At 59.4% G+C, this 18,032-nt stretch overlaps 3 protein-coding genes across 9 annotated transcripts in view; all 3 read right to left on the minus strand.

Moving 5' to 3' along the window:
- The window catches only part of FAM189B (family with sequence similarity 189 member B), a 5,596-nt gene extending 2,221 nt beyond the window's left edge, over positions 1-3,375 (minus strand). Inside the window, exons 1-9 of the mRNA XM_045298352.1 lie at positions 2,970-3,375; positions 2,723-2,779; positions 2,476-2,586; positions 2,263-2,382; positions 1,992-2,099; positions 1,091-1,263; positions 861-960; positions 503-572; positions 5-275 (exon numbers count right to left, since the gene is read on the minus strand). Of these exons, the coding sequence (XP_045154287.1) occupies positions 5-275; positions 503-572; positions 861-960; positions 1,091-1,263; positions 1,992-2,099; positions 2,263-2,382; positions 2,476-2,586; positions 2,723-2,779; positions 2,970-3,194 (1,235 nt within the window). The 5' untranslated portion in view covers positions 3,195-3,375. The remainder of the gene's footprint in view (positions 1-4; positions 276-502; positions 573-860; positions 961-1,090; positions 1,264-1,991; positions 2,100-2,262; positions 2,383-2,475; positions 2,587-2,722; positions 2,780-2,969) is intronic.
- A 941-nt stretch (positions 3,376-4,316) lies between these two features.
- SCAMP3 (secretory carrier membrane protein 3) lies at positions 4,317-8,369 on the minus strand. Its single transcript, XM_004714668.2, has 9 exons — positions 8,212-8,369; positions 7,799-7,876; positions 7,124-7,246; positions 6,908-7,037; positions 6,242-6,370; positions 5,847-6,003; positions 5,650-5,751; positions 5,001-5,118; positions 4,317-4,756 (listed from the first exon to the last, which is right to left on the minus strand). Exons 1-9 carry the CDS (start codon positions 8,275-8,277, stop codon positions 4,610-4,612), a joined length of 1,050 nt encoding a protein of 349 aa, XP_004714725.1. The 5' UTR covers positions 8,278-8,369; the 3' UTR covers positions 4,317-4,609.
- Positions 8,370-8,914: 545 nt separating this feature from the next.
- Positions 8,915-16,410, minus strand: CLK2 (CDC like kinase 2). 7 transcript variants are annotated; one of them, XM_013007759.2, is made up of 12 exons: positions 16,131-16,410; positions 14,933-15,158; positions 14,206-14,290; positions 13,797-13,863; positions 13,519-13,635; positions 12,229-12,395; positions 11,402-11,496; positions 10,648-10,777; positions 10,456-10,538; positions 10,221-10,300; positions 9,943-10,033; positions 8,915-9,437 (listed from the first exon to the last, which is right to left on the minus strand). In XM_013007759.2, the coding sequence occupies exons 1-12, from the start codon at positions 16,298-16,300 to the stop codon at positions 9,252-9,254; spliced, it is 1,497 nt and encodes a 498-aa protein (XP_012863213.1). In that variant the 5' UTR covers positions 16,301-16,410; the 3' UTR covers positions 8,915-9,251. The 7 variants fall into 7 exon arrangements, with proteins under 7 accessions (XP_012863213.1, XP_045154365.1, XP_004714728.1 ...); XM_045298430.1 differs by having other exon boundaries at positions 14,206-14,293; XM_004714671.2 differs by having other exon boundaries at positions 14,933-15,161.
- Between the last annotated feature and the right edge of the window lie 1,622 nt (positions 16,411-18,032).

Genomic DNA, 18,032 nt, shown 5'->3' on the forward strand with positions numbered 1-18,032 from the left:
GGGCGGGGGAGCCTCGGGGGCAGAGCAGGAGTAGGAGCGGGCGGCCCGAGGGGGCCGTCGGGGCAAGGGGCTGTCCTCCTCGAAGGGGCCCCGAAGGCCACAGTCCAGGCTGAGGCAGTAGCCCGCACGGCTGCGTTGGATGGAGCGGAAGAGCACGTAGTCGACGGAGCGCACGGAGCCCTGCAGCTCCAACAGGCATGAGTCCTCAGATGGGCTGGAGCCCCCCGGGAGGTCGCCGATGGCCGACAGCACCAGAGACCCACTGTCCATGGACACTGTGGGTGGCAGGAGGCTCTGGGTAGCCCCGGGACCCACGCCTGCCTCTCAGCCTGCGCTTTGGCTCAGGGAGACTGATACATCTGGGGTTCCAAGAAGCCACAGCCTAGACCAGGGCCTTCGCCAAACCACCAAACTCAGCTTGCATCCCCCACCTCTCCCCCACAACCCAGCTGCACCCTCCCAGGCAACCCTCCACCGTCACGGTCACTGTTGCTGGGCTCACCATCGACAATGGAAGCCACGCGCTCACAGATGCAGGGGCCATCGTGCAGCTGAGGGTCAAAGAGGGTGGCCTGCAGAAGACACAGCGTCTGGGGTCCAGCCCCACCAGGGACGTGTTCCAGCCCCAGGTGCCGCCATCCGAGACTGCAGCCCACTTTGTACAGGGCACCCTCCTGATCTGGGCTTCAGTCTCCATGTGCCCCAAATAGAAATGACAGCTCCTACACCCCTGACCTGCCCAACCGGGCTCCAAGGACGATCAAAGCCGACAGCAGCGAGTTGGTGCTGTGATCTACGTCCAGGGCCTGCAACCTACTCGGCCTTCCAGGCTCCACCCGGCTGCCCAGCCCTGCTCTCACCTGGCTGTCTCCTCGGAGCCCCATGACAGCCTCATAGGAAGGGGGGCAATCAGTCGGGTACAAGGGCACGGGACTGTCCATGGAGCCGTTGTAGGTGATGCTGACGGATGAGGGGGAGTGTCAATCAATGACTGGAGCCAACCTGACTCTACCAGGACCCCTCCGCAGCACCCCCCACTCCAGCCCTCACCCCTCCCTCAGCTTCCCCAGCAGGGCCTGCCAGGCCTCACCTCTGGGCATCTGTCTCTGAGCTGCAGGTGTACTCTGGGGGATAATAGGGTGGCGGGGGCACGGGTGGTACAAATTCCTCCAAGTCCAGCATGGTGTGTAGAAGTGGGACCGGCGGTGAGGAGGCACAGCCCAGTGGCCCCAGGGCACCTGAGATGGAGCGGTCGGGGGCCAGCTGCTGGAGGGCAAGCCGGTCAGCAAATGGTGACTTCTGGGAATATGGCCAGCTCCCCCTCACCTCTCCCTTCTTTATGATTCCTGAGCCCCATCGCCACCAAGAAACTGCCCCACACTGGGCCCTCTCTCATCCAGAACCAGGTCTTCCTGTAACCCAGCCTCCACCTGGGCCTCTAGCTCTGGCCTCACCCACTCAGAAACCCCTCCCTGGGGCTCCGCCCCACCCAGAATCCCACCTGTTCTCACGGGACCCATCCCTACGAAACATCCATCGTTGCCCCCTCCCCGCCTCCCTTCTCCAGGATCTTTTAGACCCCGGCCCACCCTTACTCTCTAAAGACCCTGCACCCAGACGGGCATCACCTGCTTCACTCACTTCACTCACCTGCTTCACTCACTGAGGCGCATCCCCCACCCAACCACTGTGCACCCAACTCACCGAGAACCCAGCCCAAGATGGGCAGGACCTCTTGATGCTCTCAGTGGCGGTAACGGAGGAGGCCACCATGCTGAAGGTGACCACCAGGATGCCCAGGACCACCAGGATGCCTCACCATCTCCTCTCTGTGGTCCCCATCCTCACCATCTCCTGGACCCCCTAGACATCCCTCCAGCAGACATGCCAGGGCAGCTCAGAGACCTGTGCTGCAGCCACCGGCCCCCTCTGGCCCAGGCAGGTGCCTCTCCGAGCCAGCCCTTGGCTCTACACCACCCCACCCGCCTCACCGTGTGCACCAGATCCAGGGAGAAGATTTGGATACAGCAGATGATAGCGGAGAGGGCACATGTTACAGCAGCACAGACGGTGAGCCCACAGACGCTAAAGAGCAGGTTCTGGAGGAGGGGAGAGAAAGGAGCAGGCTGAGCAGGGGGTGGGTGCGCTGGGGCCAGGTGGAGCCCTTGGACCCAGGGGCACAGAGCCAAGGGCAGTGACTGGGGAGGCAGGCGTGGGAACTAGGAGGAGGACTAGAGAGGGGAGGGAGGGATGCATGCTCACCTTGAGAGCCCCTCGAGCCTCATCACAGGTGGAGTTCGGGGCAACTTTCAGTTCCTGCCCCGAATCTGGACAGGGCCGGGGGAGTGGAATGGAGGGGCAGCACACACAGACCTGGCCTTCCTGAACGGGAGCCAGGGTCAGGACCGAGCCAGGGGTCCGGCTCGCCACCCCCAACCCATCCGCTCTTCCCAGCAATCCCTCCTCAAAGCTCACCATCGAGCAGTCTTGGAAGTCTCGAGCCAGCTGAGCGTTCTTACAGGAGAGCACCGAGCCGGCCATGCTGAGCATGACACAGAGTACGGAGAGCAGGGAGAAGAAGGAGACCTGGGGAGAGGGCACAGTCTGAGGGCGGGGACCCGCACAGCACCTCCACCACCACCACCAGGCCACCGTCTTCACCAACTGGAGAGGCAGCTCGCTCCTTCAGGACATTAATGGACCCTGGACCCTTGGCACCTACCACTAGAGTAAATGGCCGCTTCCAAGACACGATGCCAACCACGCCGGAGAACGCCAGCTGGGGACAGAGTGTCACAGGCTCAGACTGGCAGGGAGGCACCTGAGTGAGCCCCTCACCACGGGTGCACCCAGCCCTGTAAGAAGGGAGGGGACCGAGAGAAGGAGAGGCCAGGAGTGGACTTGGAGCCGGTGTGGAGGGCTGGGGACTGAGGCGCATCCCCCACCCAACCACTGTGCACCCAACTCACCGAGAACCCAGCCCAAGATGGGCAGGACCTCTTGATGCTCTCGGTGGTGGTAACGGAGGAGGCCACCATGCTGAAGGTGACCACCAGGATGCCCAGAAGCACCTGGGCCAGCCCCAGCGTGAGCAGGGCCTGCAGCCAGGGCCGGTGGAGGCGGAGGTGGGTAAGGCCCCGGGTGCTGGGCCGGCTGGTCAGCGAGCGGCTCGAGTCACTAGGGGAGGTCATCATGCCGACCGCCCGGCTGCTTGTGCCTCGCTCGGCCCGCCCTGGCGCTTGGGAGCATCTCAGAGGCGCCCAAGGCCCCGTCGTCCTTCCTCCTCTCCACCCGCCTCGCTCTAGAGCCCACCCCCTGGCTGGGTCCCTTGGGACATGGCCCCGGGACGCCAGCTGAGGGGGACCCCAGGGGAGGGGCGTCACGGAGGGGCCGCGGGGTGCTCCCTCCCCACCACGGGCACCGGGCGGGCACCGTGCCCGGGGTGGCGGTGAGGACGCGGGGGCACCAGTTCATCGCATCTCCCTAGAGAGGAGGGGCGCGAGAAGGGGTTGGCCTGGGAGTGAGGGGAGGGGCGGTGGTAGGGAGCCCGGGAAGGGTGGGGAGGAGAAAGGCGAGCAGGATGGCGAAGGACTCGGGAGCAGAGGGGAGGGGTCAGAGCAGGGTGACTCTAGGTGCGGCCGGTGTGCCCTCGCCTCGGGGTGCCTAGTGGGATCCGGGGCCGCCTGGTGGGGAGAGGCCGCGGTGCTGTGCCGGTGCCTCCGTCTCCCCGTCTCCCCGTCCGCCCGCACCGCTCCGCTCCCCTCCCCACCCAGCTCCGCTAGCCCGGGCTCCAGCGGCTGCAGGTCCCGGGCTGGAGGCGGGGGATGGGCCTGGAGAGGGAGGAGAGGCGTGGCTGCGAGGACCAGTGCCGCGGTGCACCCCGGGAGTTGTAGTCTGGGATGGCGCTCCCCGTGGGAGGGGAAGGGCCGAGGCGGGGCAAGGCTGCCTTGTCTGCCAGTAATAGGGGCTCCTTCAGCTCTGGATTACCCCGCCCCCCGCGGCTCCAGCCTCCACCCCCTTTCTCCACACCCACTTGAGCCCCACCCAGCCTCGCAGGCCCTAGGGCTCAAGGCCTTCCTGACAGAGGCAGAGGTAGAGGGTCTTCCCAGGCCCCTAAGGGTGGGGGACAGGCTTGGCAGTGGCTCTACGCCCACCCGAGGGCTTCCCTTCCTCCTCTAGGGCCAGCCCGCTGTCCCTCAGGCCTGGGCCTGACCTTTCAGGCGTTCATATTCCACTTCTACTCCTCCGGCCCCCTCTGCGTTCGCTCCTTCCTACGGGCCCCAATTCCCAATACAATCATCCAACAGGGCCTTGAATTCCAGTTCTACTTTCTTTTTATTTAAATAACCGAAGCAACAGCCTTGGCACAGCAGAAGGAAGCTCGGGTGGGTGGGTCAGGGTGGTGTGGGAGGGGCAGCTGTGTGGCCTGATGGGGATGGGAGCCAGCAATGGGATTGGCTCCCTGTGGGCTCAGCAGTCATGGCCGTGGGGCAGAGGCTCTGGGGGGAATTGACAACAAGCAGTGATGCCTCTCCAAGTCCCAGACACCCCAAGGATGGGTGCTATGTTAGCTCCCCCAAGTGGCAGGGCCAAGGATCCCAGTCAGGGATCATGGGGCCCGGAAGGCATTTTCGGCAGCGCCGGCGGCTGCATTGGCAGCTGCGGTTCGGACCGCAGGGTTGGAAAAGACACCTGCTGCGAACTCTTGCTGGGCCTTCTGAAAGCTGGCTCCTGTGCGGCGATACAGGGAGTGGATCTGCAGCGAGCGGAGGGCAGAGACGTGACAGCAGGTCAGCCACCCACCCAAGACGGCCACCACCCAATCACCAGCCTGCTCTACTAGCTGCTGCTTCTGGGCTCTGGCATTTCCGTGCCCAACACCCATCCACACGCGCGCACACGCCCTGCCTCCAGAGGTCCATTATCTGGGAATTCACCCATCAGCCTGGCCCTTCTGTTTCCCCAGCCCCCAGGGGCCATGAGCTCACCCAGCCACTCACCCGCTTTAGCATCACGATCCCCAGCACGGCGACGCCGGTGAAGAGCAGGGCGACCAGCAGCATGAGCACAGCCACAGCCTTGTTGATTTTCAGCACCACCAGCGCGGAGATCCAGCCGCTGTGAGTAGGGGAAGGCGAGTGGCAGTGAAGAGGGGACGCTCCTAGCTGGGTTTCTGTCCTTCCAGATTCTCCACGACTGCCCCACACATGCCCCATCTCCCGACGGCAGTCCCAGCCAGGCCGAATCCACCTGTCAGTCTGGCAGCACTCCACACACCAACACCCCAAGACATCCTCTCTCCTTGCAGCTTGATCCCAAGCTTCCAAACCATTAGCACCTAGCTCCCCAGGATCTTTGCCCCCCCCCCCCACTTGTCTGCAAAGGCCTGCCCCTCCCCTCCTCCAGGAGGCCCTCAAGGGTCAGAGGGTTGACCACTTCCAGGCTGTCTCTCCTCCATTCATGCCTTGGGACTGCTGGCTAGGCTCTCTCAACCCTGGAGCTATGACCTGTTTCTCCCATTAAACAAGAACGTCCCCAAGGGTTGAAGACCATGCTTCCTGATTCTGAACAACAACCCCAGCACTCAGTTCAGGCTGGGTCGAAAGCCGTGTGGGGAGGAAGGCTGAGGGGAATGGCACCCTCACGGACCTGAAGCCCCAACCTCGAATGCCAATGGCCTGAAGCACAAAGACTACATCCTGGACGAAGAAGATGAAGAAGAAAACAAAGAAGTTGAATGAACTGTCGCTCCTGCAGGGACAAAAGAATAGGGCCAGTGGAAGAATCAGGGTTGGCGGAGTGGCAGCAAAGCCCATCCAACGAGGTCCCTGGCCCGGCCCCCTTACCGGAAAGCCTTGTACATTGGGCGGTACCAGCAGACGAAGGAACAGGGAGTGAAGAGGATGACCCAGATGATGGAAAGCCCAAAGTCCGAGCCACTGGTCTCCACACAGAAACTGGCCAGGCAGGCGAGGAAGTTCAGAAGCAGAGCCACGGTGCTGCCTGAGGGGCCAGTGGGAGGGCAGGTGACGGGGCCTGTGGACGGCCCAGGACTGCTTCCCAGACACACCCATCCGACCCTCCCCAGAGAGAGGCAAGGAGGGCAGCTCTGCCTTCCTGGCATCTTCAAGCCAACAGGGAACACAGGACAAGCCAATCTCCGTCACAGGCAATCTGATTTAAGGGACTGAGACCATGCTGGGGCACCGGGGCGCCAGGGGGCGCGCGTCCCCACACTCACACATCCAGAGGTAGTACATGGTGGAGACCGTCTTCTGAAACTCCTGGGGGATCTCCATGGAGATGTCCTGGAAGAAGCAGGGCTGCACTGGGCAGAAGGATGGCAGTGGGGGCCAATTGTTCTGCCGAGCTGTGAGACACAGGGAGCAGAACCTCAGAAGTCAGGCAGACACCAAGAGGGGCTCGCTCGCCCTGGACCCCCTCATCGACTTCTAATTCAGGGTCCAAGGCGGTCAGAGGCTTGGGGTGTGTGTGGGATATAACGGCAATGATGTGTGAACATGTAAAGGCCCACATAGCCACTCACTCTGGAGAAGCAGAGGCCATGGGCTTCGGGACAGACCCCCGGGAACTCTATGGAGCAGCCAGCCCTACCTGGCCTTACAGGACTGCTTTGAGTTGCTTGAGGGCAATGTTTTCTTTTTTGGGGGGGGCGGCGAGGGAGGTTGTTCTTGAAGTCCTTTGCATATGTGGCCTTGTTTAGCCTTCACAACAGTCTCTAGCAGGTACACACGTTAATCTCACTTTAGATACTGGGGTTAGGAAGGGACGGTCAAAATTCAAACTCGGCAGTCTGGCTCCAGAGGCTGGGCTCTCAAGTACATGTTTCCAAAAAGCCCTCCTGGCTCGCGTCAGTGGATGTCCCCGAAACCGCAGGCTCACTCACTCGCTGTGCCCCCCAAGGCGGCGGCATGCTGCAGCTCCCGCTCCCTCCGGTCCAGCTCCTCGGCCTTGCGGTTGAGCTCCTCCTGCTTCTTCAGGAGCTCGGCAGTGGCTGCGGCTGCAGCAGCAGAGGCCTGGCCGGGACACGCAGCAGGAGGGGGCCGTGAGTCTAGTCTCAGGAGGGGCCCTCTCCCCAGGGCCACCCAGGGTCCATCTATACCTGAGTGTTGTAAGAGCCATAGTTCTTAGGTTCTGTGGGGCTGAGCTTTCTCGAAGGCTGTGAAGGGGGTGCTGAGGGTGGAGGCAACGGGGCAGGGGCAGGAGGCTCATAGGTTGCTGATGGCTGTTGGGTTTGAAAAAGACCAGAAGCTACCATGTACCTGAATGCCTGCAGGCCCCCGAACTCACGAGGCAAGCCAGCAGCCCCTCGCCCAGCAGTCAGAGAGTGAGCTCTTTCTAGTGAGGGCTAGATGTTGAAGTCACCGGTGACTTGTAGCAGCCCCATGCCCCCGACCTCCAATCCCTTAGCAAGGCTTGAAGGTCCTCATGGCAATGCCAACTCTGAATCCCAACACCCACCTCCCCAAATCTTGACCCTTCTCGACTACCAACCAACAGCCCTCCTCCCTCCTCAGAGCACGTGAAAGGTACCCCTGACCACAGTGTGCCGCCAATGGATGTCTTCCCAGACAGACCATGCCAGATTCCAAGTCCTCCCAGGACGGGCTCAACCCTGATTCGTTGGCTGACCCTGGCGTCTCTGGAAGAATCAGCCAAGCCATGGCACACAGCCTCTCTCAGGGGCCCAGAGCACGATGCCCCAGCCTTTCTCGCAGGCAGTTGGAAGGGGCTTTACGGACACACCCTCTCCTTGCTTGCCTCCCTGGAAACTCACCTCCCGGGTCTCAAAAGGGTTGTAGACATCAAGCGTGGCATACTGCGGGCTGGGCCGGTGCTGGATCACAGCTGGGTCCTGAGGGCAGAGACCTGGGGCTCAGCTGGCACCTGATGCCTTGTGAGGGGAAATTCTCAGGAAATGCTCTCACATGCTTGTGGCTCCAAGAGCTGCATTCTAAGGGTCACACCGTTGTCCAAACCCTAGCCCCGCGCCCTTCACCCCGCAGCGTGAACTTCGCACGAGCTGGGCCCGCCCCGCCCCCTAAGGTGCTCACGGGCCTGGAGTCTCCCTCACCCGCACGTGGTGGCCCTCGCAGGATCAAGTGCCATTAATGCAAAACAAGTTAGCCTGACCCTCCAGGACCCGGGGAGTTTTAACCCAGCTGCCCCACGGAGGTCGGCGCAATTCACCTGGAAGGGATTGTCAAGCTCGCTGGGCTCGGCGAACGGGTTCCCGCCGTCCCTGCTCTGAGCCATGTCTGCAAGCGCGGGCTAGGCCGCCCCCAGCCCTCCACGCCCCTGCGGCGGCAGTGGCTCTCGGGGCCTCCTCTCCGGCCTCCCTGCTTCTCTGTGCACCGATTGGCCGCCCTGACCGGAAGGATCACCAGGACCCCCGCTGCAGCAGCCGACTGCGCTTGCGCCGGCAGGAAAGCCGGAAGTATCCCACGTGACGCCACCAACCGGGTCCCAGGCGAAGTACCGCCCCCTCTCCACGTGACTGCCCCCTGCTTCGAACTACAGCTCCCAACAAGCTTCTGACGCGTGTGGCCTCGGCGACCACCCCGAGGTGGACGCCGGGAGAATTCTGAAAGATCTTGGCATGCCCTCCTGAGCCTGGTTCTGCCAGGTTTCCAGCCGGGTTCTCGGCGCCGAGGTGCGGCCTAATGAATGGCTATGTAGTAGGAGACTTTTTCCAACCGTCACTACTCCTGATCGCAGGTAGCCTTCCAACCCCACGGGTGCTAGCCCACCCACCACCCTCTTCCAGAAGCTGGTGACCAACGTGGGGGCCTCGGGAGGGTAAGGTGACTTCCTTTCATTCCCAACTCAAAGAGAGGCTGCTGGTCTTCTCAGCCCTCCACTCCCATCATCCCCAAGCCTCAAACTCCAGGGGTGGGGTCAGATGGAGCACGCCATTTTATTTCACAAAGACTGTACAAAATTCCTTATAAAACACAGGGTAGATGCCACCTGGTTACCTCATTCTGCCCCCACCCAACTCCAGGGGAAGAGGCAGGTGAGTGTGGGATGGAATGGCATTATGTACAAGGCAGAGCCTGAATTCATAGGTACAAGCTCTGTCATATTCACACTATTCCACATATTCACAGATGTGTAGGGAGCCAGGAAGGAGTGGGCTCCGGTTCCACTCTCATGTATAAAAAAGCACCAGTGTCCTGGACTGGACACCCCCTGCTCTGAAAGATGCAGGGGGGCCCAGGGCCTGATCGTCACCGACTGATATCCCGACTGGAGTCCCACAACTTGGCGCTGGGTGGCTCGGCCCGAAGCCGAGTGAAGAAAGGGTGTTGAAGGGCTTCGCCCAAGGTCAGCCGCTTCGCAGGTTCATATTCTAGCATGCTTTCAATCAGATCGAAGAGCTGGTGGTGGTCCTCTGCCTCTGAGGTCAGATACCGCTGGTGGTGGAGGGCAGGAGAAAGGTGAGGCCGGGTGTCTAAGAAACCCTACCTTCTTCCGGGCTCTCACTTTCAATCATAGAGAGCCAAGACTCTGCTGGGAACACCAGCTGGAGTACTGCCTGACCGTGACTGTGTAGCATGAGCAGTGCTTCGGGCAGTAAGCTCAACCTACCACACTACTAGCACAAGCACGCTTTCAGACGCTTGAAGAGCTCCACTTGGACATCCTGTGCATTTCATGGGTCTTCTACAGTTCCTCATTAAGGGGTGAGCTCTTCCCAAGAAGTTTAGTCTTTTAGGACAAAGGCCATTACTTTGATCTCTGCTTGGCTCAAGACAGACGTGCCTGCCTCCTTCCCCTCCACAAAAACCACTCCCTCAGCTCTCCTCTGTTGACCAGAGATGTCTGCTTTTCCTTTTCCTTCTCTCCTTTCCTAACCCTCTGCACGGGGCACACCCCTCAAGCAGGAAGCGACTTCTGGGCGGTGGGCATGCTGCTCACCTGCAGTGGTTGGCAGTTCTCGCGCACATAGCGCCCAGCCGATGTGTTTTCCTCCCAGTCCAGTCGTCCCCGGTAAAAATACTTCTGCTTCCTAGAGGGGAAGGGGAGGTTGAGGAACCAGGAGGTTCCTCTTGTTATGAGATAATTCTTTTATTCCCCCATCTGAGAGTAGCTGGCAGGGAGGGGAGGCATCAAAGAAAAAAAGAAAATGATGTGAAACAGACCAATTCTGCAGAGAGAAAAGGGGAAAGGTCACATCCCTCCCACTCAAGGTTCACCTGGTCTTCCGGATCATCCTGGAAGGGATAGGACCCAAGATCCTCTCCATCATGGCCAGATGTTCTCTGTTGTCATGAGTCTGGGGAACAGAGACCAGCACAGGGGAGTGGGGATGAGAAGACAGGACACGCAGGAGGGGGAGTGAGGGCATGAGCAGGCACGGAGGTGCTCAGCAGACTAGAAACCAGTTAGGAAAAGAGCCGGGGGTCAACTCTGAGACACCCCCCGACTGACCTGGAAGAGAGTGAAGCCAACGTAGTACTCAAAGATGATGCAGCCTATGCTCCACACGTCACAAGGCTGTGACCAGCCCAACTCTGGGAGGGAGGACGGAGGACAGTGGTATGAGGTGTCAGTGAGCCCCCACCCCCCACCCCCGCCACACCACATCTCCTCATGCACTTGAGCAGCCTTGCCCTCCCTTACCAAGGATGACCTCTGGTGCCCGGTAGTGGCGAGTGGAGACGATGGTGCTGTGGTGCTCGTGGTCAAAGGTGGCGCTGCCAAAGTCTACCACCCGTACAGCCGTACTCTTCACACTGCGCTCGTCCCGCTTCTAGAAGCAGCAGAGGGGAAGGCAGCGCCTCGCCTCAGACCAACACCCCCACAGTTCCCTAACGTGCTCCTGAGCCTGGACAGCGAATGTGGCCTTCTGCCTGCCCCCGAAGGTCCCCTCGCCAAGCCGAGCCGTGCCCCCTCACTACCCAGGCTGACGGTGTGGAAGAAAGGACTGCAGCAGTGCGGTCTGTATGGTCCTGAAAACCACACCAAGTGGTCAGTGAACGCTTTCTCTAAAAACGTGGTAACTGAGGAGTCAAGGGAAGCAGCTTTCTGAGCGCCCCGCTCCCCATTATCTTCAGCTGGACAAGGGCAGCTGCTTGCTACCTTACAGAAATGTATGCCTGAAAGGAGGTCTAAGACAAGGAAGGTCAGTGTGGGAAATTCACTGACCACCCCCCACCCCCACCCCCCCAGTCCTCTTCATACTAGCTCCAGCCCTCTCCCATTTCTTTTAGCCCACTCTGGGACTCGGCTGTACTTGTCCATTCTGGCACACTGCTTTTACTCACGAGAGCCAGCCAGGGAGGAAGTGAGGGCGAAAGAAGTGAAAAAGAGGGCAGACAGGGCCAATGGCATAGCTGCCAGCCCCCACGGGCCCGGGCAGCCCCGGTCCACTTACCTTCTCCAGGTTGTAGGTGAGCTCGTAGTCCGAGTTCACAAACAGGATGTTTTCAGGTTTGAGGTCCGTGTGTGTCAGCTTGTTATCATGTAGGACTGCAGGGGAGAAAGCCAGGTCAGGGTCGGCCCAGGCGGCCAGGGGCTGCTAGCTAGCACCTGCTGCATGGGGCCAGCCCTGGTCACCTGGGGCACAGCTGGTGAGGGGACAGGTCCAGCAGGCCTGGGGCTGCTCTCTGCTCAGCATGGGAGCCAGGTTCAATGCCTAGTCTGAGCAGCCTTACTTTTACTGAGACACAGGCCATTCCCACGGGTCTAAGACACCGAGTGGGCTGTGGGTCCTATTCTGGTATTGACTTGGGCACCTGTTCAGTGTGAAAGTTCACGCCTATGAGCCTGCATTGTTGTGAAGCCTCCAGAGGAACTATGTGGTCTGGATTCTGTAGCTGGTTCCCTGGCTCAACTCCGCCCTGACCCCACGTGCTCTGCTGGGACTCAGAGAGCACCTCATCGCTGAGACAGGCCAACCTCCAGCCTCAGTGGGGGTTTGTGTCTTTGTTTCCTGCCTGACAACACTTTGCCAAGGAAGGGGAAAATGAGGACATTACGGGCTTCGCTTTCAAAGGTTCTCTCTTCGAGCTCCTGCTGGGTTCAATGGGGACATCAGTCAAGAAGCTGAGCCAGAAAAGGTGATGTCAGGGTGACCATGTATTAATGAACTGCAGATAATGGAGAGTTGACTGCCGAGGGGCTTCACCAGTGCACCGAGATGGCAGAGGTCCAGTGGAGGGAGGGGCTGCCCCAGAGTCCACCTTGGCCCACCCCACTCACACTTGACGGCCTGGCACAGCTGGAAGGCCATGTGTCGCACTTGGTGGATGGGGTAGGGCAGGTAGTTGTTGTCCTTGAGGAAATCGAAGGTGCTAAGGCCCAGGAGTTCAAAGGAGATACACATGTGGCCGTGGTAGTCAAACCAGTCAAACATCTGCACACAGAGGCTGGGAACAGAGATGGGGGAAGGAGGATAAGCCCACCACCCCTTGGCACAAAGGACCACGCAGCTGGGGATTCTCCCTACAGCAGTGCTGACAACTTTCTCTGCAGGTAAGGAACACCTGACTCATGAATCGAGCTAACAAGGCAGGCTGTAAAGCACTCTGTTCCATTGTAAACAGTCAGGCAACGTCAAAATAACAGTAAGCAAAAATCCACTTGATTTGCTCAAGAGCTGTTGAGTGGCACCGTGCAGACAGTGTGCACCCTGGCTGTCGAGCTGTCAATGCCAGTCGTGAGTGACCCTCTAGCCCGTTCTTGAGGTTCCCGCTCATCGGCTACCACCAGGGCCAGGCTGAGACCGACTCCCCCCGTTCTTCACTTGTGTTCTCCTTCTGTCCCACAAACACACGTGAGCAGAACTACTGCACGTCACTGTCTGTACCTCAGCAGCAGAGCCCCAGGGACAAAAATGTATTCATTTAAAATCAAACTATCCATACACAGGAGCCCTGGCGGCAGAGTGGTTGCTTGTTAGGCTGCTAACCACACAGTCGGCAGTTCGAAACCACCAGCCATTCTGCAGGAGAAAGACAGGGTTTTCTGCTCCAGTTGAGAGTTACAGTCTCAGAACCCACAGGGGTAGTGCTACCCTGTCCTATAGAGTCGCTATGAAGTGGCATCGCCTCTATGGCAGTGAGCTGGGAGCTGTTGGCGTGCAGGGCCCTTGATCGCCCTGGGGACCAGGGGAAGGGTTAGAGCGCCGCAGGCCCTGATGGCGCACTACTGGCGAGTGAGGAGCACACAGCAGTGGGATGACAAGGAATAGGGCAAGGGTCCTCAATCTTTTTAAACAGGGGGGCCACTTCACTGTCCCTACGACCTGTTGGCGGGCCGGACTATAGTTTGAACAAATTCCTATGCACACTGCACATATCTTATTTTGAAGTAAAAAACAAATGGGGCAAAAGCACCCGGCTGGCCGGATAAATGTCCTCAGTGGACCGCATGTGGACTGCGGGCCGTAGTTTGAGGACGGCTGGTCTAGGACTTCCTTGCCGGCCTGCTCAGGCCTGGGGGTCTCTCCTGGGGGCTCTCTGACTCCCCTCATTCTCTTGAGCTGCTTACTTCGAGTTGTCAGGATCCTTCTCGTTGATTTTCTCCAGCACATTGATTTCAAGGCGAGCTGCCTCCTTGTACTTCTCTACGTTCTTAATGATCTTCAGGGCCACTCGTGCCCCGCCCCTGGGAGTTAGCAGGAGAGGCTTTTGCTGGGTTCTCTAAAACACCCCTAATGGAATAGACTATCCTGTCAGCCCGTGCCCTCCCTCTAAAAAGAGCCGCTGGACACCCCCCTCCTCCTTACATCTAGAGTCGGCTTGGGGTGGGGAGGGGCTGCTAGTTACCTGCGATGGTCCACGCACTGTACAACTCGGCCGAAGGTCCCTTCTCCTAAGGTGCTTACAATCTCATCTGCAATGACAGAGCAGGGTCGGGGAGAGGGAGAGAAGGCGGGGGATGAGCTGAATTGGAAGCAAGACAGAGCACAGCAACCTGGGGTGGAGATGAAGGAAGGGGGACAGATACAGATGGTCACAGGGGCAGCAAACCCCTGGATGAGCCCCACCACCTTTAACCCAGGGGCCATGAGAGCGGGTAGTGGACAGCAGAGGCCAAGTCTCAACAGCAACTCAAACCACCCAGATAACAACACCACTGAGAAGGCGAAAGAGGCCATGACTTGGGTTGGCTGGGGACGTTAGGATGGCTATGGGACCATTACAGGCTATAGGATTGTTACGATTTGGCTTGTACATCGCTCTTGTAGCCAGTCCCCGACGTGGTAGATGAGGTGGCCCTCAGCGTCGTCCTCTACACTCTTGGCTCTCCGGCTGCTGTGCTGCTGTCGGGGGGCGGGGGGGGTTCGGAGCAGGGGCCGGAGGAAGGCGGGGTGGGTGGTGGAGGGGTCACAGGTCACAGGCGCCCAGCCAGGGGGACAGACGATGATGGGGGACAGTGGAAGGGAACACGTCAGATGCAGTAAGGCGGATGGGGCGAAGAGAGAGAGAGCGGCGCACGATCCCAGGTCCCCAAACCCACATCGGGGACAGGGAGAGGCATGGGCGGAGCAAAGAAGTGGTGTCATTGCCAGTGTCACCCACAGCCCCATGCTCTACCTAATGCCCTTTCAGGAACAGACGGCCCTAGTCCCCACCCAAGCCTGCCTGGCAAGGGGCCCCCAGAGGCCAGGGCTGGAGTAGAACGGCATTTCACAAGCAAGGTCCCCAAGAGAGTGGAAGCCTCTGGGCTGGAGGAGCTCCTCCTGGACACAGTACAAAGCCCAGCATGCAGGGAGGGCAGCGGGCAGACGATCTGTGCCCACACATCAAAGCCACTCGCCTGCCGGGCGTGCCGGCAGGGCCGGTGCCCACCTCCACGTGCACCCCCCAGGGCTCAGCTGGGAGCGAGAACCGGGCTCGCTCACCAGGCTCCGAGCGGGCCTGAGTGCAGCGGGCAGGGGAAGGGTGGGGCAGGCACTCACCGAAGATGAGCCGCTGAAGGTCCGGCTGCGCCGCCTCCGCCGCCTGTGCTTCCTGCGGCTGCTGCGCTGGCTGCGGTAACTGCTGTTCTCCCGGTGGTACTCGCACGAGTGCCGGTAGTCTGGGTCGTAGTAGGCCTCGCCCCGGTCCCGGCTGTAGTCGTTGCGCCTGTAGCTGCCGCAGTACCTCCGGTCATAGGCCCTTCTGTCTGACGAACGGTCGCCATAGCTGCTGTTGGGCCACAAAGAGAATTCTTGTTACACATGGCCATCAGGCCCCATCGTGTGACACGGTCAGCCTCCTTCGAGACGAGTCTCCGACACCCGTTCATTTAGGCGAATCAAAACCAGGGGGGGACTAAATAAGCAGGACACCAGAATCTGTGCATCACCAAGACCCCAGAAAAGGGGGGGCTCCTCCTGTCCTTCAGTGAGACATGAGAACACTTCTTTCCCAAGCCCTCTCTGCTTGAAACTCAGCCTTGCTCCACGCCATGTCCGTGTGCTATTAGATTCAAACCATGTAAACCTAAATGCGTTGCCCTCTAGAGCCTACTCCAGACCCCCACGCCCTCCCACGAGTTGTCCCCCAGCCAGGGATACCTGTCTCAGTCCCACTGGTCCTCAGAGCTCGCCTGTCACTTTCTCTGGGAAGTTCCCTAACGACAGAGACTGGTTGGCGCCTCCTCCACCTGTCCATAAGCAGGCACACGCACTTCCCTACGGGACCTCCCTCAGGACCACGTGGTTGTGGAGTCAGGGCAGTTCAGGGAGCACGCTCCTTTCCCAGTCCACTTGCTTTCCCCATTCCGTCCGGCATCAGCTGCCACCCAGCAATGTGCCAGCACTCTGCCCTCTCGCTCCCTGCATTCCTCCTTCCCACCCACCTCCCCATCCGGCCTGGCCCCTCCAGCCCCTGCTGCTGGCCTGTCCCAGGGGGCCGCTCCTCCCTGGTGCTCCTTTTCCCACCATCAGCCTGTCTACAGTTTGGCAGAAAGGTGCTCTCTGGACTGGGATCAGTTCCAGACCTGAAGGGTGTCTAGGGGCCACGGACTCCCAGGTAACACTTCAGTGTCAATGGCCTGTTTCATTATCCACCCTGAACATCTTCACGCAGCGGCTGAACACAGTGCCCTCAGCATGCAGCCGGTTTCTTCAACAGCGAGGGACCCGAGGTTGAGTTCACCTCCTGCCATCTCACCTCCGAGAACGGACGTGGTAACTGTCTTCTCGCCGCCGCCGCCTTGTCCGGTCACTGCTACTAGACCAGGAGCGGCTTCTTCGTCGTTTGTGCTTCCGGCTGCGATAGTGCTCGTGGTAACTCCCCCGGCTGCCTCGCTCTGAGGAGTGGTACCTTCGGGGATGCGGCATCTAGGTGAGAAAGGAAAAAAAAATTGTGAGGGAAGGTTTGAGTTCTCAGAGGCTCCCTCCAAGGACCCCTAAGTCAGTGGTTCTCAACCTTCCTAATGCTGCAACCCTTTCATACAGTTCCTCACAGTGTGGTGACCTCCCAACCCTAAAATTATTTTCGCTCCCAACCCTAAAATTATTTTCGTTGCTACTTCATTACTGTGATTTTGCAACTATCAGGAATTGGGCGACCCCTGTGAAAGGGTCCTTTGACCCCCAAAGGGATCTCAGCCCACAGGTTGAGAACTGCTGATGTAGGAAGTTATCCCTGCCCTAGTAATTCCTCTAAGGAGCCCTGATGGCATTGTGGGTCAAGCATTTGGGCTGCTAACCCCAAGGTGGACGGTTCAAACCTACTGGCAGCTCAGCGGAAGGAAGATGAAGCTGACTGCTCTGGAAAACGATTTCCGGTCTCGGAAACATGAAGGAGTAGCCCTTCTCTGTCCTATTAGTGTTGCTATGGGTCAGAACTGGCTCCCTGGCAGTGGGCTTGGTATATGTGGTTCTAGGACCCATTGCTCAACCTTGCTTTTCCCCAAACCAGGCTCCAAGAAGACCCTCAAGCCTGGGTCATCGTTCCATTACAGGTGTCACATTTGGCTGAGACTCAAGATAGATCAGTGCCACACTGACTCAGAAGATAACATATTTTGTGTTAATTGTCCTAAGGATTTAGTCATTATGTAGTTCACCTCCACAAATGGACCATTAATGTCCTGAGTGCAGGAATCCACGATAGCAGGGATATATGAGGCATAGGGGCAAGGTCCAGGGATCTGGGCCTGGCCCTTTGACCTCTCTGGGTCAAGTCCCTTGAGAGGTTTTAGTAGATAGCAGGCCTGAGACTACAGTCAGCTTCCTATGTGGCCCTGCCCCTTGAGCTAAAGGGTCGAGAACAATTAGTTTTTAATTAACATCAGCATACTTGGCTAAGAGCTGGCGGCCTGTAAGTTAGTGGGCGATGGAATGGCCTGGTCCTCAAATCTGTTTTTTCCTTCAGGAAACCACCTTCAGAGAAACCACCAGTCTCATTCCAGGGGATGGGATGAGGCGGGCAGAAGGAAATGGGAGGGCCCAAGGGCAGTCTTGTGTGTGAGTGTATGGGGTGGGGGGTACGGGACAGGTGGTAAGATGTGGAAACTCCTAATGGCGCCAACAGGACTTGCATACTGAACCACCTCTTCCCAACTTCTCAAACTGCGGTGGGCTGCAGTGGACTCCTTCCAGGGCTGGAGGAAAACAGCGGGCACAGGTGCCACCGGACCACCTACAACATCCTGCCACCAAAGCAGCCCACAAGCCATTTCTCCACAGAGCCATCTCCCACCTAGGCTCTCTGTAGGTTTTCCCCTTTCTCATTCAACAGATCCATTAGCAAGCGCTATCCTCGAGTGCCGACCCCCTTGGCTCGGTCCGACTTCGTTATTCTCATCTGTGGAACTTCTAGCTCCACTCCATCGCCCCTTCCACTCCGGCCCCTCCCAAGGTCCCTACAGGCTTTACTGGCTGCATCAGGGGACCGACTGCTCCCACCTCCCGCCCCAACTGCCCACCTCTGCAGGTCTCAACCCTCCTCCTCTCTCCCCATCTTCGCCCGTGCCGTGCCCCCAGCCTGATCCTGTCCTGCTGGCCGCGCAGGGGGCGCCCCCGCGCTCGCCATCTTTCCGCACGGCCCCGCGGCCCAGCAGCCCGC

The sequence above is a fragment of the Echinops telfairi genome, unplaced genomic scaffold, assembly GCF_000313985.2.
Source record: "Echinops telfairi isolate 266 unplaced genomic scaffold, ASM31398v2 ScPeMD7_7425;HRSCAF=8463, whole genome shotgun sequence".
Lineage (NCBI taxonomy): Eukaryota > Metazoa > Chordata > Mammalia > Afrosoricida > Tenrecidae > Echinops > Echinops telfairi.